The sequence below is a fragment of the Artemia sp. Qi Xiang Cuo genome, chromosome 18 (assembly GCF_049724085.1).
Source record: "Artemia sp. Qi Xiang Cuo chromosome 18, ASM4972408v1, whole genome shotgun sequence".
NCBI classification, from domain to species: Eukaryota; Metazoa; Arthropoda; class Branchiopoda; order Anostraca; family Artemiidae; genus Artemia; species Artemia sp. Qi Xiang Cuo.
The window spans coordinates 43,011,072-43,034,051 of record NC_142811.1 but is presented as its reverse complement, the minus strand read 5'-3'; the positions used below and the strand labels follow the sequence as shown (position 1 = coordinate 43,034,051).

Here is a 22,980-nt window from a genome sequence, read left to right as displayed (position 1 = left end):
TACTAAACGAGACCAACTCTAGTTGCAGGTCTTACTAAACATTCTGAAATTTTGCTAATAGTATACCAATACTAGATATAGGTCATTATATCAATAGCCAATAAGAGAGTTCCTAAGGGAGGTCCCTGAGAAACCCTAAATTAACTTTGTGAACATTGAACGTCTCCTAGAGAAGAACATAATCTTCAGGATAAGAGGGGGAAAAAGTGTGTCTGTATTTCATCAAATGACCCAATTTTCATACATCCGTTACAATATAGATGATGATAGGTAGAAGATGCTTCTAAGGGATCTAAAAAGTATTCCAGTTTATAATTAGAATACATTATTAGAAAATGAATAGCCTCCTCAGTGGAAAAACTTTTAATGATTCTATAGTAATTTCTTGTTTGTTTTAGTTGTACTTTTCAGTAAAAATCTTGTTTTTGATATTAAATTGTCAAGAGCATCTAGAAGACATTCTTAGTTATAGGACAAAGAAAAGATTGTCCAGAAAATAACTGTTTAAATGCAAATTTTAAATCCAAATAAGAAATTTCCATTTTAGACTTTCATACTGCCACCCATTTACTTGTTTGATTATCTGGAAGACTCGCTCTCTAATTTCGATCAAGCTACAGGGGTGATTGTCCTGAAAGATCCCCATCTTCTAAGAGTTTTATGAAATCAGGCCAAAAGCTCTCTTTTTGGGAGGTTTCTGAGCGCCCCCACCTTCTACTCCTGAACACATAATATGATGCCCTACCCATGAGTTTCTGTTGTGTACATTAAACACTCCCTAAGGAATATAACTGTATGTGTAGAATCCTGGATCTGCTATCCTTAGGGAAAATCTGGTCCAATCCATAGGAAGTGTAATCGTCTATTCATTTTATCTTGACCTTTTCTTCAAATGTTTTTTTTTCTGTATTGCAAGTAATCTTGACTTTTTCTTCTGTTTTTTTCTTAATTTCTTTTTGTTTGCCAATTATGATAAAAAAAATTACAAAATTGTAAGTAAAGCTGTTATTTAGACTGTATACAGGGTTCGGACTCGCCTATAAATTCCAATAAATTCCTATATTTTAATGCACTCTTATAAAATGCCTATATTTTGGCTAAAATCCTATTATTCTTATATTTTCGGCTGAAGAGCACCAAGAACATTGCTCATGATTTGCAATTTTCACTGCTCGTTCAGTAAGCCAAGATGTGCTTTTCTTTGCTTTTGACTCTGCTTGTAGACTGTGCTGTCTTTCGATGTAGATCGATAATTAATTACAAATGTTGAGCTGTTTGAACTTAACAAATGCTTTGTGTTGGGATTAGTAAGCTGCTTCTGCCTGGGCTATGCTGTTGTGTTGACTTAGTAGCCTATGTTTTGTTTTTGTCATGTTGGGCCTGTCCGAAATGAGCGCAGATCAGTATACAGGCTAGCAGTCTCTACTTAGTGAGACTCTGAGTTTTCTGGCTGACGCTATTAAAGGCTGATGCGAATACGGCCCAGTTTCGGATATATCCACATTTTTTCTTTTTATGGCCTTTTAATCGCGGGATACTATTTTGCAGCTGATGCTTAGTAATTAAGTATGGGGCTTACCAAGTTCAATAGTTCATGGCTTGCTAAGACGGATTGCAGCGGTAGAAAGATTGGCGAATGGTGTAAGACTGGGAACGACCAGTACTCGTTCTTTTGCAAACTCTGCTTGGAAAATCTTGGTTGCACAGCTGGGGTTGCTCAGCTAAACCAACATGTGCGATCGGCAGAATAAAAAGCCACAGTTACTGCTCAGCTATATCCACTACAGCATCACCTGACCGGATAATCTCGAGTTGGATGAAACCACCGAAGATAAACCATTAGTTGGTACAAGTATGTTTTGTGAGTGTGATGTCACTTATAAATCTGATTCGGTATGGGAACTTTGGATAGTTCGGAGTTCCTTGTCTGTTAACTCTTCAGACCATATTGTTGCAACCTTCCATGTGATGTTCCCCGGTAAGATCCCCGACGGAATGTCCCTATGTGCGAAGAAACACACGTATCTGATCACCGATGCGCTGCATCTTTAATGTAAGCAAATGCTTGTGGAGGACATTCAGTCATATTTTGTACTAGAATATGACGAGACAACTAACAACGCTGGTATGAAAGAGTTACAGATACCGATATTGGTCCTCATACGGAAACGAAATCCAGAGCAGACATTTATGCACAAGTTATATGGGCCACGAGACAAGTGATGACCTTATAGGCAGATTATGTCAGTTATTGAGCAGAATCAGCTGCCACTTGAAAAACTGATCATGCTTGGAAGTGACGGACCAAACGTCAACAAAAGCGTTTGGAACAAGTTCAATGTCGAAAAAAAGAAAGTGACGGGAAAGGGAATGTTGAATATTGGTACTTGCGACATCCATATAATTTATAACGCTTTCTTGAAAGGTCTTCAGGTGTTCGGAGAAGAAAGTTCCGATTTTGTTATTCTTGTGCATTCATTTTTTGACGGCTGGCCTGCACGTTGTGAAGACTATCGAAAGTGCCAAAAGAAAGTGGGAGTGCCAGAGAATGCTTTCATGCAGCAGTGGCCGGCAATCTTAGAGTACTTCCTGAACTTCGTGCCGAGAGAGAAAAAACTGAAGTATCTTCTGTCCACTCCCAAATTTCTTCAGATTGTTGCTTATAACAAAAGTGCGACGATGAAGGCCCAACTCGAGTTGGTTCTAGCCTCAGCAGAACTGTTCATGAGTTTCACCCAACTGTTCCAGAGAGAAGAGCCTCTCATTCATGTTCTGCACTTAGAGATCAAAAGACTAGTTGTGATGCTTTGTAGACGGGTCTTTACTCCAGATTTCGTGACCGAGACTGAAAATATCTCACCAGAAATGTTGAACCTTGCTGAAAAATTTTGCAGAAACGCTCATAGTTTCAGAAAATGTGGAACGAGCTTTCGGTGAGAAAGCAACACTGAAAGACAAGGCCATTTTCTATGTCAATGTGCGAAAACATTTTATTGCGGGTATTCGCCATATTTTGAACAAATGTCTCTGGAAAAGGATAGTTTTCTAGAGGCTTACGCTGTTTGAATCCGATTAACATGAAGGATTCAAGAAGCATTGCAGACATAGCGGTTGTGGCACGCAAGATTGCGGTTGGAGTAAGCTCAGACGTCGCCCAGGCTGAGTGGCTGCTTTTGCGAAAGGAAACTGGACCCCTGAGGACATTACTCGGATCGATCATTTTTGGAGCCATTATTTTGGACTGGTGAATGAGCGCAGGGACAGCAAGTACCTGGAACTTACCAAGCTTATCAAAGCGGTGCTGACGTTGTCGCATGGTAGCGCAGATGTTGAGCGTGGGTTCTCGCGTTCTGGTAGTATTCTCGGCGAAGACCAGGGCTTGATGTCTGAACGCGTTCTGGATGCGAGACTCATGGTATATGACACGTTGAGGCTTTATGGAGGAAAACCAGAACGGTTTGTCATAACAAAAGAGCTATTGAATCTTGCACGTTCCGCACGGTCTCGGTGTCAACAATATCTGGATGAAAAGAAAAAAGAAGAGCTATCCGAGAAGGAGAAAGCAGCTTTCGAAGAGGACAGCAAGCGGAAGTTGCAGGAGGTCCACGACAAAAGAAAGAAATAGAAGACCTGGAAAGCAAAAGGAAAAAACTTAGAGCATCAGAGCAAGAAAAGAGAACAGTAGCAGATACTCTACTTCTTGAAGGGACCGACATAATCAAGAAGGCTGCCGAGTCCAAGAGTTCCATAGACATTGCCCTGGCTGTTTCTTTGCTCGAAGGAGCTTTGAAGTCCAGAACAAGTGAAAGAGAGCAGATGGTGGAATCTGCGAGAATGGAGCAGTCTCTTGCAAAGAGAAAAACTGACATCATATCGAAATTGATCCCCAAGAAGCAGCAAGAGTGATTCCAAATATTTTACCTGTATCAGTCAATCGTTGGCACAGTATGTGTATCAGATTTTTTACAGTTTTTTACTATTTGTACAGTTTGTATTTGAAATAAAAAAAAAAAAAAATAAATGCAAAAACTCGGGAAATGACAAATTTATTTGACCAGGCATCCCACGCCATCTACCACAGATCTGATCCCGAGGACTTCCGAATCCTATATTTGGGCCTGGGAAATCTTACAAAAATAGGACAGAGCCTATAATTTGAAACGAACCGACCTGTCTGAACCCTGTGTATATGCAACAAACTCGCTTCTTCTATCTCAGTAACAACTACTAGTATGGCATTAATGAGCTGTCTTTTGGGTTCTCTATCATTCTACCTTTACACAGTCAGGAAGAAGAAATTTTGGATGGAGCTATTGAGGGGTTCGCCACTTTCTACCGCCTGGTATGCATCTCAGAGCGCTATGTGGGGTGCACAGTTCCTCGTGTTTGACATGTTTTTATATGTAGTTGTTGTTGAGAGGCTTGTTTCTTGCTTGTATTGTCAAAATGGCAGCTGTACTTTGCAGTTACTTGAAAAATATAAAAGATCATGAAAAGTGTTTGGTTTTGCTGTTTGAGTACAAGAATAAAGTGGCCAAAACCAGGCATTGTTCAGAGGGTGGGGAGTTGAACATGTAATGTAACCTGTCAAAGTGTCAACATTTTTCTGAATCTCGTTTGTTTGAAATATGTTGATATAATTCATCTGTTGTTCATATTTTCTTTTCTTTTTATTTTGTGTTGAGCCTTAAAAACGATTGGCTAAAAAAAAAAATACACTATACTTCAATATGCTTTAATATATCTGTGCCACTAAGTGCAACAGATGTTAAGTGCAACAGATGTTTGTCAGTTTTTACCAGATTATACTGCATACTAGTAATACAAAGATACCTAGAACTCTATTGAAAAGCAAGAATAATTAAAAATTCAATTAGAAAAACGGTACTAATTCCCATTTCATATATAACTTTTTTAAGATACCCACAAGGCAACATCAGGTAGAGATTTTCATTTGATTAAATCATTTGAACTTTTATCTGCTTAATCAAAATTACATGATACCTCTAACTGATCCCTCTAACAATCCATAATTTTTCCTGGAATCTTGTCTGTACTTTTTGACTATGTATTAAAACCTATTAGAAATTACATTAGTTTAAATGATGTATTACATCTAAAAATAACGTTTACTTTTCAGTTGGTAAAACGTCATTAATTACACGTTTCATGTATGACAGTTTTGATAATACCTACCAGGCTACAATTGGTATAGATTTCCTTTCGAAAACAATGTATTTGGAGGACCGAACTGTGAGACTTCAACTTTGGGATACTGCTGGTCAGGAAAGATTTCGATCTTTAATTCCGTCCTATATTAGAGATTCCACGGTTGCTGTAGTAGTTTATGACATTACAAGTAAGTTGCTTCATTATCATCCTCATTGTATATCTGCATCTAATAGTAAGTTTTATTTTCATTGGCAGTGTAAGTCCTATCTCTTTCTTGCTACTCTTTTAAATATATTTTTCTCCTGAAAACGAGGATTTTTACTCTGAAAGATGCAAAAAATGAAAAAGATGATAAATGTTTTATTATTTGCAAGAATGTTCTTCTTCTTCTTCTATTTAACAGCAGGCGGGCTTTTCAGTATAACTATTTAGCCCTTTTCCTTTTGCTTCACTCTGTGGGCTACAGAGCTACTGGCTTGATTGCCTCATATTTATTATATATATTCAGATACCTTTCAGCAGATCTTTCGACTCTAGGAGTTCAAATATAAGATGATAGATGTCGATTTCTATGCTCTGTGTGCAGGTACAGTTGGCTAGGCTCTTGGCTGATAGTGGGATTTTGTGGTGTTTGAAGTATTTTAACAGTTTACAAAGCAAGGTATGTTGTGCAGACGTATGTTTTATAGGTGTTGCCTAAAAAAATGGTTTTCTTCTATATTCTATAATCTTCTTTTCTGCCTATGTATACATGACTATATACTAAGCAAAAGATGCCACTTTGTGGGGTTTATGATGACCCTTCTTTCGCTCATGGGCGCCCATAAGGGGGGGGGGCTCCCCCTGGCTGAATTACGTTGCCTTATATTCTTATCTTTTTGTGATTTGATATTTCTATTATACAGCATTGGAGGTGCTGATTATACCAGGTAAGCCCCCTCCCCCCTAAAATTCATCTTATGGGTGCCCATGCCTTTGCTTCGGCAAAATCATTAGTAGCTTGGGCCCTCAACACTCAGGAAAAAGTCGCGTTATATAGCCTATTACCCATAATAATTTTGGTGTGAACTTTACGATTTTTTTCTTTCTGCCTTCTTTAAAGTTGAAACGAAAATATATCAAAATCAGGTAAATAGCGTTTCCTATAGTAAAGAGCCACAAGGCTTCAATATTTTTGGCTTTTTTCAGGGGAACTTCATATGGAAGAAGTTGTCGTATAAACTTTGGAATGACTCACTCGATAGAAAATTGGAAATTCTTGTGCTCTTTTCAAGGGTCAAAAGTGATTGGAGGACAAGTGGATTCCCCCACGCCCCCTTTTCCTCAAATGTATCTGATCAAAGTATTGAGATAAGTCATTCTTCAACATAATCCAAAGGTCAAATAACCAGGGTTGAAAAACCCGAACAGCCCAGGGGCAAGGATTGCAAGCTATGCAGGCAGAGGCCAAATAGCTATCCTCTCAGGGTTGACAACCCCCTCAGCTTCTGTGGCAAGGGCTGTAAGTTATGTAAGTTGTCCATTCTTAATATATAAGGTCTTATGTAAGGGGTGGTCGTTTAAACTCCAGAGAACGCTTTTTCGATTTGAAACCAAAAGTTCTGGTTCCCCTTATAAGAGTCAAAAGTGGTCGGAGGGCAACCAGCCATTTTGTTCAAAATAGTCTAAAGATAAAATAAGTATGCCTCCGGGATCGATAAAACCCCTTTAAGTCCCCAGGGCAAGGGCTGTAAGTTATGCAAGTTGCCCATTGTTAGCATACAAGGTTTTTATGGTAGGGGCGGTCGTATAAGCTTTGGAGTGAGCTCATTCAATTAGAAATCAAAAGTTCAAGTTCCCTTTTTGAGAGTCCAAAGTGATTGAAGGGCACCGTCCCCTCTTCTCCCGTGCCCTTTTCCCTCAAACGTATCCGATCAAAATTTTGAGATTGCCGTTTTCTTCAAAATAGTACAAAGGTCAAATAGCTATGCTTCCAAGTTCGAAATCCCCCCCTCCCCAAGCCCGCTGGGCAAGCGCTTTAAGTTATGCAAGCTGCCTATTGTTAACATATAAGGTTGATCCTCCCCCCCCTTCCAGTCCCTGAGGCAAGGGCTGTAAGCTATGCAAGTTGCTTATTGTTAAAATATAAGGTTGCTGTGAAAGATGTGGTCATATAAAGTTTGGAGGAGGTTCATTTGATTGGAAATCGAAAGTTTTAGTGCCCTTTTTAATAGTGAAAAGTTATCAGAGGGCAACCAGTCCCCCACCCCCTCACAGCCATTTTACTTAAAATTTATCAAATCAAAATTATGAGATAGCCATTTTGTTCAAAATAGTTCAAAGGTCAAATAACTATGCCTCCAGGGTTAAAACCCCGCCCCGACCTCTGGGGCAAGGGCTATAAGTTATGCAATTTGCCCGTTGTTGGTAGACAATAATTTGTATTGGAAAAGAGGGAATGTTTGATCATGGATCTCCAAAAATGGAGGAAGTGTTGAGAGGGATGCCAGGACAATCAAAACACACTCTATGCTTGCTGGTTGTGAAAAGGGAATATCAGCAATATCTAAAGAACGACTGAGGGTGTAAGTTGAAACTTTCAAGGTATGTTGAGGAGACGTTGAAGAGAGATTGGAGGGCAACCACCCCGTCCTTGCCTTTTAGGTACCCTCTCTGCTCAACACAGATTGAATTTTTGGAAGTGACGTTTTGTTTTGACACTAGTCAAAAGGTCGAATAGCTATACTTCCAGAGATGCCATGCCTCCCATAACCCTTGGACAAGAATTGTAATTATGCAACCTGCCGACTGTTTACATGCAGGATTTATCATTAGGAAAAGGGGAAATATTTGATTCTGGGTTTATCTGAAAAGGCTAAGGGCATTAAGGTGAACTTTTGGAGAATGTTGAGGAGTATGGTATACTAAATCAAAAGGCACTATGTGCATCCGGTTTATCAAAAAGGAGGAACCGCATTATTTTAAGAACAGCTGAGGGTAGTAAGTTGAAACTTTCAGGACATGTGGAGGAGGATGTTGAAAAGTGGTTGGAAGGTTGCCAGCCCCCTCCCATACCTTTTTTGTTACCCTCTTCAAAAACAATTGATCAAAATTTTGAAATACACATCTTGTTCAAAATAGTCAAAAGCTCAAACAACTGTGCCTACAAGGATGACATCACCCCCCCCCCAAAGCTTTGGAGAGGAATGCCGAACATAAACATTTGAGAAATTTGAAAAAAATTGAAAATTTGAGGGGATGTTGAGGGGATTTTTGAATAGCTATCGGAGGGCAACCAGTCTCCCTTGCCCTTTTTAGATGCTCTCTTCCCTCGTCACTGATTACAATTTTGAAAGGACTATTTTGTTCAAAATAGTCAAAAGCTCTAGAAACTTTGCCTTCGAGATGCAATCCCCGCTGCAGGCCCCAGGGCAGGGATTGTAAGTTACGCAATTTGCCCTTTTTTAAATACAGGATTTATCATTAGGAAAGGGGGGATGTATATTCTAGGTAGTTGTCCATTGTTCTATTTCTGACTGAACTTAAAAATTTTATCTATGCTCAGTCACATGATCAAAGACCAGATGATCATTTTATTAGAATCAGAATTAACAATGAAAAATCAATCAAACTGGTTTCCAGAAGTCAGTTTGACTGTGTCTAGTTTTAACTGAACTTAAAAATTGTCTCTTATGCTCAGTCACATGATCAAAGACTAGATGAGCCCTATTTTAAATCAGGACCAACAGTAAATCTTCAATGAAACTGTTTTTCAGAAGTCAGTTTGGCTAAGTCTATTTCTAACTGAACTTAAAAACTTTCTCTCAGCTCTATCACACGATCAAAGACCAAATGATCATTGTATTGAACTCACAACCAACATTGAATCTTCTTGTCAAGTTTTCTGTGCTGTTTGCTGTGTGGATTTGCTGAAATTGACCTCTAAATCGTTCATTAATTTTTACAGATGCTAATTCATTCCACCAGACATCTCGCTGGATTGATGATGTAAGGACCGAAAGGGGAAATGACGTCATTATTATGCTTGTTGGAAATAAGACAGATCTGTCAGATAAGAGGCAAGTGTCCACCGAAGAAGGAGAAAGAAGAGCACGTGAACTCAATGTAATGTTCATCGAGACATCTGCTAAAGCAGGATATAATGTCAAGCAGGTAAGTTTTTTCTCTTTTTCCTTATTTTATTTTATTTTTGGACTTAGTGACTTTTCAAGCCAGGAAGGGGCCTTTTTCACAAAAAGTATGTAACTACAAACATTTTAAGTGCCAGAATTTTTGTATTTATTCTAGTGAAATGATATACTTAATAATTTTATCTAATATCCAGTTATTGGATCAGAACCTAATGATGACGCATTGACTAAATGACTACTCGATACGTCTTTCTGAAATTAAATTAGATTTGATCAGTTTTATTTAAATACAAATTTATAAACAGTCTGGAAAAATAGCGCACATTCTTAGTGGCATTCTTAAGCGCTGCAAATTAAAATCTAATGTAAACAAAAGCTACCTTAACGAGCTTATCAAACAAAAAACAAAATAATTGGAACTGTTCCCCTACAGATTTAACTTTCAGATAGCTTTTCAGTAACCTGGTTTATCCGCTCTCGGATTTTAACTGGAATTGAGTACCAGATTTTTGCCCCAGTATGACAAATGCTGAAATACGCTCTTAATATTCGACGACAAATATCTTTTGATCGACAGGAGCCAATTTACTTTTTTTAAGCTGATTGAGCTGATTTGCTTTCAGGTGATTAATGCTGCCAGAATAGCTGATTTGCCACCGGAACACCTTCTGTCCGAATCGAGGGTAATCTGTGTTCTGTCTTTTGATGCAGGGTGCTTTTGTTCAATTGAGCTAATTAGCATTACATCGACATTATCTTAATACGTGGGAAATTCCTTTGCTTTATATGAGAAGGATTTAGCTTTTGTGCTTTGTACTTTTTGAAGAACAAGATTTATGTTCTCATCTAACTGAACCTTTTTGAGGTTTACTACGGAATCACGAGCTTTAAATTCTCATATGAGTCATTAATTATTAAATTAATTTCAGTAGTTATTCATTTACAACTAATTTTTTAACTAATAATTAATTACCAACTAATTAACTGCTACCACTATTACTTAATATCGTCTCTGAATGGGGTGAGAAGAGGTCACAAGAAAAGTTTTAAAAGAAATTAGAAGTTCTTGGGTGGGTGTAAAGAGTGAAACTTTAAGCAGTTTGGGATTAAGCAGGAGCATGCGTAGCTATGTTGGCCCTAGGCGACTTTGTGCTGCAGTGAGTTGTTGGTAACAGTGGTAGTTGTAGCAATTAATTAACATTGATGAGTTCATTATTTGTTCGAAGAAATTGATCAAAAAATCAAATGTCATATCGGTGAAAAGGCGTATTTAACATTTTTCATACTTTTCTAGTGATTTCACATTGGAATTATGAGGCATAAGCTACTTAACGTAAGAAATTAAAAACGTCAATGATTGTTCAACCAAAAGCAGTTGACCAATCAGAAACAAGGTTGCGTTGCATCACCAGTATCAGTAGTTATTTTAGAAAGATTTAGAAATCAAGTTATCACATTTAGTTACTTTGTCATTCAATTGGTTTTGATCAATAGGTATTTGATATAATTGGTTTTTGCCATCAGATAAGGGTAGTTGACACAACAATGAAAGGATACGATGAAAAGCCTTAAAAAGTGAATAAATAAAGAGGGAACTTGTATACATTAAGGATAAAAAAAAAGGATAAAAGATCCTCCAGAGCTATTGACTGCGCCTAGGGTGTTGAACCGACGTTTCAGTTTCCTGGTCTTTTTTTTTTACAGGGATTGGTCTATGGCCTGTCACCTAACTTTACAGCAGTGGAAATCGAATCCTGGGCTCTGTACTACCTAATATAGCATCAATCTACCGTGTTACCACACTGTAAATATATCTTCTATAAACAGATATACGAAACAGCTTGCTTCAATACGATAATTCTTTGTGTAGGTGTTCTTTTTCCTGTGCATGGGATTCTTAGCAACGTTGGTGCAAGCTCACCTTAGCAATGAGTACATTTTGCAGATAACATAAATTAATCAGAGAATTTTATCATTGTAATATTTTGTCCTTAGTTTTCTGTAAAATCATGATTTACAATTTCGGTTTTTTCTCATTTGTCAGTTCACTGCTTCTTTTAGGTTCACCTTTATCCTTATAAATATTTTTTGAATATTCTTAACTGGGTTCTTCCGTTTTTAACTGTTTTGTTTTTTGCTTAATTTATTTCCTTCTTTTCAGCTTTTCCGTCGAGTAGCAGCCGCCCTTCCTGGTATGGAAGCTGAGAAGAAACCTCCTGAAGACAGTATCCTTTTTAGCTATATTCCCTGGTACAACCTAACCAATAGCATTAACCTCATTCCAGCTTGGAGCCACTGTGTGTCAGCAGAGCCGTTCCTAGGGGAGGGGGGAAACTGGGGCAGTTGCCCCGGGAGCCGTGGCTTTTGGGGCACCGTGGCTTGAGAATTGCCCACTTTGATTGAATTTTTCACTTGTATTCTGATAGTTTTTTTTATATTTTAGTCAGGAGGTGAGGAGCGCTTTAATCAGTTTTGCCCCAGGCACCATAAACCCTAGGAACGGTTCTGTGTGTCGGATGGGAACAGCAAAAAAAAAAGAATCATAGATAGGTGCTTCCACAGGGGACAAAAGAGCTTTCTATCTAATTTTTTTCAGGATGTCATTTAAGTAGATTAATTTCGATTGAACATAATTATTTGGTTTTTAGTAGGGGAGGGGTGGGGGTGTCTGGTGCATACTTTCATCAAAATTTTGTTGAAGTCTTGTTTGCAACCCATGGGAGAACGGTCCTTTTTGACCTAGATCCTGGGATTCGCAAAATTTTCAGGTGATTATCCTTGGAATTTTTTTTAAAAAACCTTCCCTCCCATATTTGATTTGTATCCTGAAATGATATAGCAGAAGCTTGTAAAGAGCTCATCTGATTGGTAGTTTCAAATTGGAATGGTATTTATTGCTTTAGTGCAATTCTTAGGAGCTTACTATAACCCGGTAAGGTTCCTAATTCTGATTAGAAATTTTTCCAATTTTCTTCTTTTTTATGTTAAAATTGAACGACTAAACTTGTGTAGTCATAGTCTTATTTTAAACTTAATTAAAGATCTTATGTGATTTAGATTCAGAAAAACGGGCATATAGACTCTTTCTTTCTAAGCAAATATGCTTTGAGCTACTTATTTAGGAACTAATGTTTTATTGTAATTAATTTAAAAAACTTTTTCCACAAAATAAGTTTTTCAAAGAAAAGTAAAGAACTCCATCAAACAAAAAATGAGCAAAAATAAAATCATATGCTCTATCAAGCGCGAAACTACCACAAATCATCATCGATAAAGAAAATAAGCACAAACCGAGCAGAAATTGAAATAATTAACCTAGTTAAACTCGAAATAAGAAGAAATTAACATAAATTGGGGGCAAATCCCTCTGCCTTCCCAAGGCCAGAACAAACTTGTCACATTTTTCACTACTTAAAAAACATCAATGTTTTTACTTTTATAACTTTAATAAATCAAATAATATTAACATTTTGATTACTAAATATCAGTATATGTATATTAAACTGACAATGAACATTGATTTGTATTTTTTTCAGTAAAGTGCAAATTTTGTTCTGGCCTTGGGAAGGCAGAGGGGTTTTGCACCCAACTTATGTTAATTTCTGCTCGTTTTGAGTTTGACTCGGTTATTTATTGTAAATTCTGTTTGTTTACGAAAAGTAGAAGTTTTACGACAACTCTATCTATAAAAACCTTATATGCCCCCGGGGCGGAACTTACAACCTTTGCCCTTGGGGGTCTTGGGGGATTGTCATCCTGAAATACATAATTTCCGGAACTTTCAACTACGTTGAACAAAATGGCTATCTCTAAACTTTGATTGAATGTTTTTGGGGAAATGGTGGGCGTAAGAGTGGGGTTAATTACTCTACATTCACTTTCGACTATTAAAAAGGGCAATTTCAATTTCCAATCTAATGAGCCCTTTTTGAAATTTCTATAACAACTTTATATATAAACTTTATATGCCCCCAGGGCATAACTTACAACACTTGCACTGACGGCTGTGAGGGGGTTATAATCCTAAAAGACCTAGTTTCAAGAACTTTCAACTACGTTGGACAAAATGGATATCTCAAAATTTTGATTGAATGTGTTTGGGAAAATGGTGGGCGTGAGAGGGGCGTTAGTCGCTATCCAATCACTTTCAACTGTTAAAAAAGGCACTAGCCCTTTCAATATCAAGTTGAATGAGCCCTTTAGAAGTTTTTACGCTTTCAATAAAAAACCTTATACCCCCCCAGGGCATAACTTACAATCTTTGCCCTGAGGACTCTGGGGGGGGGGACCTAATTTCCAAAACTTTCAACTACGTAGAATAAAATGTCTATCGAACAGATTGATTTGATGCATGTTAGCAAAAGATGGGTGTAAGAGGGTGATTATTTGGCCTCAAGTGACTTTCGGCTATCAATCAAAGCAATGCACCTTCTAATTTGCAATCAAGGGCAGTCTTTTTCATGTTACCGTTACGGATATTTCAATGAAAACCTTATATACCCCCAGGCAAGGGCGGATCCAGGATTTTTTTTCGGGGGGTACTAATTTTTGACTCTTTCGAGGGGGGGGGGTTACTAATTTTTGACTCAGTTTTCGACTAATGATACTGATTTTTACCTAGGTTTTACTAATTTCGGGGGGTTCAAACCGGGTAAACCCCCCCCCCAGGCTACGGCCTTGCCCCCAGGGCATATCTTATAATCCTTGCCCTGAAGACTCTGGGCGGAGTGTCCTGGTCAAAGGTATAATTTGCTGAACTTTGAACTGCGTGGAACAAAATGGCTATTTCAAAATCTTTATTGCATGTGTTTGGGGAAATGGTGGGCGTGGAAGGGGTGTTAGTTACTTTCGACTATTAAAAAGGGCACTAGCCATTTCAATTTCCAATCGAATGAGCCCGTTTTTGAAGTTTCTACGACAACACGTTCTATAAAAACTTTATATACCCCCAGGGCATAACTTACAACCCTTGCCCTGAGGGCTGTGGCGGGGCTCTCATCCTTAAAGACCTAATTTCCAGAACTTAAAACTATGTTGAATAAAATGGCTATTTCAAAGTTTTGATTGGATGTGTTTGGGGAAAAGGTGGGCATGAGAGGGGGGTTAGTTGTCTTTCAATCTCTTTCGACTATTAATAAGTACACGATCCCTAGTAATTTCCAATTGAAATAAGCGTTTATTGAAGTTTTTGCGACAACGCCTTCTATAAAAAACCTCATATGCTCCCAGGGCATAACTTACAACCCTTGCCTAAGGGCTGTGGGGGACTGTCCTCCTCAAAAGCAAAATTTCTATCTGGAAATCAACTACGCTTAACAAAATGGCTATCTCAAAATTTTGATTGGATGTGTTTCGGGAAATGGTGGGCGTGAAAGGGGTTTTAGTCACCTTCCAATCCCTTTCGACTATTAATAAGGGCACAAGCCACTCCAATTTCCAATTGAATGAGCGCATTTTGAAGTTTCTACGACAACTTCTTCGATACGAAGTCCCTGCTCTAAAGGAAAAAATTAATAAATAATACATTGTGCCAACATCGTTCTTATATGCCCCAGGGCATAACTTAAAACCCTTGCCCTGAAGATTGTGAGGGATTGTCCTCCTCTTTACTTAGTCCCCGTTTCTTGTCTCGTTCTCGAGTGTCCCCGTTCTTTACTTAGGCAGCGCGACCGTGCTGCCGATGATTTATGCACCAATTTTCTATATAAACTTTATATGTCATATAAGCACTACTTCAAACCCTGCACCGAGGACTTTGAAGGGGTTAACTTCCTATAAGACCTAAGTTCCTGAACGTTCAACTACGTTGAACAAAATGGATATATCAAAATTTTGATTGGATGTGTTTAGGAAAATGGTGGGCGTGAAAGGGGGTTAGTCGCTATTCAATCACTTTCAACTATTAAAAAAGGCACTAGCCCTTTCAATTTCCAATTGAATGAGCCCTTTTGAAGTTTCTACGACAACACTTTCAATAAAAACTTTATATGCCCCATGGTATAACTTATAACCCTTGCCTTGAGGGATTTGAGGGGAGGGGGTTGTCATTCTTAAAGACACAATTTCCACAACTTTCAACTACGTTGAAAAAAATGGCTTTCTAAAAATATTGATTGAATGTGTTTGAGGAAAAGGTGGGCGTGAGAGGGGGGTTTGTTGCCCTCAAATCACTGTCGACTATTAAAAAGGGTACTATCCCTTTGAATTTCAAATAGAATGAGCCCCTTTTCAAGTTTCTACGACAAAGATTTCAATAAAAACTTCATATGCCCCCAGGGCATAACTTATAATCCTTGCCCTGAGGGCTGTGGGGGAGTGTCCTCCTCAAAAATATATTTTCTATCTGGAAATCAACTACGTTGAACAAAATGGCTATTTCAAAATTTTTATTGGATGTGTTTGGGGGAATGATGGGCGTGGGGGGGCTAGTTGCCCTCCAACCACTTTCAACTATTAAAAAGGGCACTAGTCCTTTGAATTTCGAATCGAATGAGCTTTTTTTGAAGTTTCTACAACAACGCCTTCTATAAAAACCTTATATGCCCCCAGGGCATAACTTAAAACCCTTGCCCTTAGGGTTCTGGGGGAGTGTCCTCCTCAAAAACATATTTTCTATCTGGAAATCAACTACTCTGAACAAAATGGCTATCTCAAAATTTTGATTGGATCGGTTTGGGGAAATGATGGGCGTGGGGGGGGCTAGTTGCCCTCCAATCACTTTTGACTATTAAAAAGAGCAATAGCCCGTTGAATATTCAATCAAATGTGCCTTTTTTGAAGTTTCTACGACAACGCCTTCTATAAAAACCTTATCTGCCCCCAGGGCATAACTTAAAACCCTGGCGCTGAGGGTTTTGGGGGAGTGTCCTCCTCAAAAACATATTTTCTCTCTGGAAATCAACTACGCTGAACAAAATGGCTCATCTCAAAATTTTGATTGGATGTTTTTGGGGGAATGATGGGCGTGGGGGGGGGTTAATTGCCCTCCAATCACTTTCGACTATTAAAAAGGGTACTAGCCCTTCGACTTTCCAATCGAATGAGCCTGTTTTGAAGTTTCTACGACAACGCCTTCTATAAAAACCTTATATGCCCCCAGGTCATAACTTAAAACCCTTGCCCTGAGGGTTGTGTGGGAGTGTCCTCCTAAAAAACATATTTTCTATCTGAAAATCAACAACCCTGAACAAAATGGCTATCTCAAAATCTCGAATGGATGTGTTGGGGGGAATGACGGGCGTAGGGGGGGCTAGTTGCCCTCCAATCCCTTTCGACTATTAAAAAGGGCACTAGCCACTCCAATTTCCAATCGAATGAGCCCTTTTCGAAGTTTCTACGACAACTTCTTCGATACGAAGTGCCCGACTGAAGAAGAAGAATCAACCCCCCCCCCCCCCCCACGCCCATTATTCCCCCAAACACATCCAATCAAAATTTTGAGATAGCCATTTTGTTCAGCGTCGTTGATTTCCAGATGGAAAAAATATGCTTATGGAGGACACTACCCCACTACCCCCGGAACCAGAGTTGTCAGTTATGGCTTGGGGGTCTATAAGGTTTTTATTGAAGGTGTTGTCATAGAAACTCCAAAAAAGGCTTATTCGATTGGAAATTTGAAGGGCTAGTACCCTTTTTAATAGTCGAAAGTGATTGGAGGGCAACTATCCCCCCCCCCCACGCACATCATTCCCCCAAACAATCCAATCAAAATTTTGAGATTGCCATTTTGTTCAGCGTAGTTGATTTCCAGATAGAAAATATGTTTTTGATGAGGACACTCCCCCACAACCCTCAGGGCAAGGGTTTTAAGTTATGCCCTGGGGGCATATAAGGTTTTTATAGAAGGCGTTGTAGAAACTTCAAAAAAGGCTCATTCGATTGGAAATTCAAAGGGCTAGAGCCCTTTTAATAGTCGAAAGTGATTGGAGAGCAACCAGTCCCCCCCCCCCCTCAAGCCCATCATTTCCCCAAACAGATCCAATCAAAATTTTGAGATAGCCATTTTGTTCAGCGTAGTTGATTTCCAGATAGAAAATATTTTTTTGAGGAGGACACTCCCCCACAGCCCTCAGGGCAAGAGTTTTAAATAATGCCCTGGGGGAATATAAGGTTTTTAAAGAAGGCGTTGTCGTACAAACTTCAAAAAAAGCTCATTCGATTTGAAATTCAAAGAGCTAGTGCTCTTTTTAATAGTCGAAAGTGATTGGAGGGCAACTATCCCCCCCACGCCCATCACTCCCTCAAAGACATCCAATAAAAATTTTGAGATAGCCATTTTGTTCAGCGTAGTTGATTTCCAGATAGAAAATATATTTTTGAGGAGGACACTCCCCCACAACCCTCAGGGCAAGGATTATAAGTTATGCCCTGGGGGGTATATAAGGTTTTTATTGAAATCTTTGTCGTAGAAAGTTAAAAAAGGGCTCATTCGATTTGAAATTCAAAGGGATAGTACCCTTTTTAATTATCGAAAGTGATTTGAGGGCAACTAACCCCTTTCTCACGCCCACCTTTTCCCCAAACACATCCAATCAAAATTTTTAGACCAAACTGATTGGGCTAGTTTCTATGAATGGGCTAGAGAAATCTAATGCTTTCTATATCTTCTTTCTCTTTCTACTAATTCTCGCTTCATCTTATGTTTCTATTTCTCATCATTTCAGTTTAAAAATAGCACATTAGTATATACCTTGAAATTTTGAGTTTGCTTGTCGAAGTTTAGATGAATACATTTCAAAGGATTCAACTTTTAGAAATAGCGCGCTTTTTCAGTTATGCCGATTTTAGAAGGGAAAAGACATAAATAATATTATTCATGAACACTAATTAGTATATATCTACGTAGAAGTGGAAATAACACTCGGTCGGGATTCTCGATTGTATTTTTTATGTTCACAAGATTCCTCCAGGAATTCGCACAATTGTAATATGCGTTTTTCTTAAATAATGGATGTCCCTGAGCTTGAAAATACAATATTTTTCTAGCAAAAGTGTTGAGAAATATGGACTTCAGTACCCTGAAGCTGGTAAGTTATAGGCCTATTTAAAATTATAGAGAAAAGAATTTAACTAGGCTATTATTTTTAATTTATGAAAACATGAAACTTACAATGTGAATTGCCTCTAAAAATGGGTCATTTGAAACGCATTGACTGGTCAGAATTTCAAGATAATTATGGTATTGCTATTTTTAAGTTTCTCCTTCAAAAACTAAAATATATCCGACTGTTGATTGCCGCTATTACGTGATAAATTGTCTCTATCTCTCGCTATCTCCCTCCTCTCCGTCTCTCTCTTTTCTTCTTTGTCTCTTTTCCCGTTTCTCTTCTTTTTTTTCTCGATTTAACGAGACGAATCTCGCTCTCATGTCAATCTAGCTGTTGGGTCTAATTCCTATGGTTCTGTTACTGTTCTTGATAGGGTTTATAAATTTCCCATTCAAAAACTAAAATATATCCGACTGTTGAAGGCTGCTATTGCATAATCCTTTTTCTCTATATTTCTTAATCCCTTGCTATTCCCCCACCCCATATCTCTCTTTTTCTTTATCTCTTGAAATACATTCAAATACTAAAAAGTGACCGAAACAAGAAGGTGGGTTTCTTTTACCCTTTGCAGTTTATTTAGTTTTTCACTCTTCCAGGGGCGAAGCTTGGGTTTTAAGCTGGGGGGGATATATAGAATATGCCAACTAAATCGTTCAGTCTACCGCCAAATGCGGATATGTAAGCCAAACTAAGACGCTTTGGAACTTTGGGGGAGTAGCCCCCTCACCCTTCCCCTTAGCTGCGCCCCTGCACTCTTCGCAATTATATATTCTTGGTGCAGTTTTAATTGAACTTGATGTCACATTGAAGCTCTTTGTCTGTCTTTCTTCGTTCTTTTTTTTGGGGGGGGGGGGGAGGGGGGCTTTTTTGCAATTATACATTTATGTCCTGTCGTTATTATCAATTTTTCGTTCCGATGAGGAAGGAAAGGGCGTTGTCCTCACAGTTTTCAACGTTAATTGTAATATCCTGAACAGTTTATTTGCCTATTGAAGCTCCTTTGTTTCTGTTTTTAATTGAATGAATCTTTTTTTCGGAGAAATGGAAAATAGAGAATTTTTTTGCCAACAGTACATTGATAATAATCTCAACTTCTATGATATTGATATCCAATCTATAATATCGAAAACCATTTATGGTATTCGATGAAAACGACTTCTAAAATATTCTCATCACAGTTCTTCGACCATTGATTGGAGCCAAATGAACTTTGGTTTTCAGAAGAAACAAAAAATTTCCTGTCCAGTGAGATTAGAGGCTTCATATTTTCTTTTAAAATCTTTTCTTTTTTTTGTCATAAGTTCTCAGTAGATTGACTAGCCAAGAAACAAGCCTTGTATCAGACTATTCCACCGACCAAGTTTTACGTAAATGTCATAAGTCTCTTATATTGTGTTTCTCTTACTATCAGTCCCTAGTATATATGTGTTTAAAATATAACTCTCAGTTTCAATAGAAATTGGCCCTTTTTTTAAGCTATACCATTGTATTTTTCAACTATCTTTATTTCTTTGTGGATGGATTCTTGCTTGTATTTTTTGCAATTTGCTTTCAGAGCTTTTAATATATGGTTTTAGAGCTTTGGTTTTTAGCGGTAGCTATTAGTTATAATTAAATAAAATCTTAAAAATGGAGTAAAAGAATTTTTTTAGAAATACCCAAAATTCAAGTCAAGTGTATAAATAGTAAGGTCTATTTTAAGTAAAGCTATGATTTATTCTTAATGAATCGAGAATATATTAACTGCACTAACATTTATAATTTTGCTATCCTGCGCGTGCTTTATGTATCTCAACTTTTATTTTTGTTCCTCTCTATCTTTCCTTGACCCATTTAACTTAGTGACTGAAGTTATTCTGAAAGACACTCCAATCGAGCCGAAAACAACAGAAAGTGGATGCTCTTGTTGATTGCTTATTGTGTCTTTTTTTTTATAAACAAAATAGTTTGTCTAATGGTTTCTTTTGTCCTCCTTCTTCATTTTTTTTTCTCTTTTAAGATAAATTGAATTCCTGCAAAATTCTAAAAGTATAATGATTCAATGCGCAATTTTCAAGTTGTACTGTGTCTGCCTTGGGAAAGGAAGGTGCATAAAGCTAAGAAGCTGTGCTTACTCGGCGCAACTTTGTCGCCCTCCCAGTCTAAATCCATCAACGCCCTTCCTTTGGGTCTTGCCTCCAGTTCGCTGCAAGTAATTAATCCCTGCTGAAGGCCTTGTAGAACCAGTGTCTTCATGTTTGTTATTAAAATCCTGATCACTAATCTTAAAGTCATTAGGCTGTCGTAATTTAAAAGGCGTTATTCGATATTGTTTGTAAAACTTAGATTTGCAACCCATTGCCTCTGGATAAATCAACAGGTCAACAGGTTTGACTAATTGTAGATGTCTAAAAATTCCAATAGGTTTAATTCTGCGGGATAAGGTACGCACGTACTCCGTGGGTGAAGGTTGGGTGTGGTTTCTTAGTTGAAACGTCGCTCATGAACGGATTCAGCCCAATAGATATCACCCCTTTTCACTTCTACTATCAAGGACATCAAAATAATAACACCCCCTCCCCTTAGACCTATTTTAGATCTATTCACCTCTTGAAACTGTGATTTTTTAGGATCTTTCATTTGATGGTTTAAAAATCTCGAAGTTTTTAGGGCAGTGCTACATTTTGATCAGCGTTGCCATGTTGAACTGACAACAACTAAGCAAAACTAATTGGTTGAATATGAAAATTCTTTTCGTGTATATAAATTCTAATATTTATGATCTTTTAAGGCTATTTTGTATCATGGTGTTTTAGCCTACTCTTTGCTGTATTTTCAGCCTTTTTTTTAATTTGGTGCATTTTTTAAAAGTGCATAACTACAAATAGTGATCTTTTTCATTGAAAATTGAATTCCTAATTTTTAAAGATATATATGGTTTTTTAAGTTTCTGCTTAATTAATTGAAACAATCGGACCTTTTTTTACTGTGGTTCCTACATTAACTTTTTTTTTGTTTCAGTCGTTTATTTTAGAATTTTCCCCACAATTTATATTCATATTTAAAAATTCAATGTTTATTTGAATTTACGGAAAGAGATGATGTATCTTATGGATCTTTTTTTGTGTTTCGACCATTGTACAGCATTTAAACTCACTTTTGCAAATAGTGTGTGTATACCTTGCGATATTGAATGCAGCATAACCATGTCATTGATATTGTTAGTATCAATTCAACAACTTTTGCGCACCTATCCTGGATATTGTGCAAAAAAATCTGATCAAATGACGGGTTTTGTAAACAGTATCCAGGGTGTGTCACGCAAATTCTTGTCTTAATATCAATAACATTTTTGCGTGGCAAGATACTAGCTTGGCTGTCTCTACTACGTTGTTTTTTACTAGTTTAAAGTCGCTTTATGGAAGTTTACCGTAAAAATTTAGAAGTATTCGTAACAACATATAAAGTCACTTGAATCTCGTCCTAAGTCATTTTAACGATGAAATTTTACTTGATTTTTCACCTTTTTATTTTCTTTTCTACGTTCTCGATTAAAAATATATCCCTGGCTTATTTTGAGGAAAATAAATGTATTTACCATTTTATTTGTTTAGGATTTTAAATACAGTATGTTTTATTTTGAATTCATGTTTTGCATGTAACCCTGTTTGATGTAAATATTCCGGTTCCATCTTTGACGGGAATAAACAGAAACATTTCCTTATCAACTATTCTCTTTTCTTACAAGGATACCATAGTTAATGGCTCCGGTTAAAAAATGATCTGTGTTACGTTTTCTTTATTTTTGGAGTATGTTTCGTATTTATTCTTATACTGTTTAAGTTTAAATACATGGTTGGAATGTGCTTGTCTCTTCTTGTTTATCAGACTGTTTTCACGTGCTTAGCAGCTTGCATGGCATAGCATCCCCGGTAATTCAAAATGTGTTGTCTGGCTCTTTCTTATTTATTTACATAGCACCTTATCACGCTAAGTGTGAGTTTGTGAGCGGTATGTCAGTTTCTCTTTATTTTATTTGGTTTTCAAGATATATAGAATTTTCAATTTTTTTAATGCATTGTGTTCTCTTTTCTTATTCATGAAAATAGATAAAAAATAAAATTTGTCGACAAATCCTTGTTGCCGCGTCTCAATTGTAAAAAAAAAAGGGGAAAAAAATCTTACATCAGCAACTGACTCAAAATTATGGTAAGAAAAAACTATGCTATGTAACTTAGAACATTTTGAATTACCAAAGCAGGTAGGATTTTCACTTCATGGTTTCTTTTTCTTTCTTTCTATCTTGTCTCCTGTCCATATTTTACCGTCCATTTGTTTTTTTTTTTTAAATGTCCTACTTTTTTTTGGTTTATTTTCAAAATGGTGCTACTTAATTACAGCGAAAGTTTATGAACTGGGTGCTTCCTTTTCAATTTGTTGATTTTTTTTAACTTTTAATTTAAAATTTCAAAACGAAATATGGCATAGGACCTGCTGAAAGTAGAACAGTGCGTAAAATATTGGAATACAAACTCGCCGTCAGAACTTTTCTTTTGGCTTGATAAAAGAAAATTTAAGTTGCTATTTGTATTTATTATTTTATCCTAAATGTATTTTAAGGGTGGGATCAAAGAAAATCGTTACAGCGTAGC

At 37.4% G+C, this 22,980-nt stretch overlaps 1 protein-coding gene across 2 annotated transcripts in view; it reads left to right on the top strand.

Moving 5' to 3' along the window:
* The window catches only part of LOC148941518 (ras-related protein Rab6), a 74,080-nt gene that overhangs the window by 38,144 nt on the left and 12,956 nt on the right, over positions 1-22,980 (top strand). Inside the window, exons 2-5 of one of the 2 annotated variants that reach the window (XM_089104480.1) lie at positions 5,141-5,359; positions 9,119-9,324; positions 11,464-11,527; positions 20,192-22,194. In XM_089104480.1, the coding sequence (XP_088960606.1) occupies positions 5,141-5,359; positions 9,119-9,324; positions 11,464-11,527; positions 20,192-20,259 (557 nt within the window). In that variant the 3' untranslated portion in view covers positions 20,260-22,194. Of the gene's footprint in view, positions 1-5,140; positions 5,360-9,118; positions 9,325-11,463; positions 11,528-20,191; positions 22,195-22,980 lie in introns of those variants that run through there. The other variant, XM_089104479.1, reaches the window with a different exon arrangement.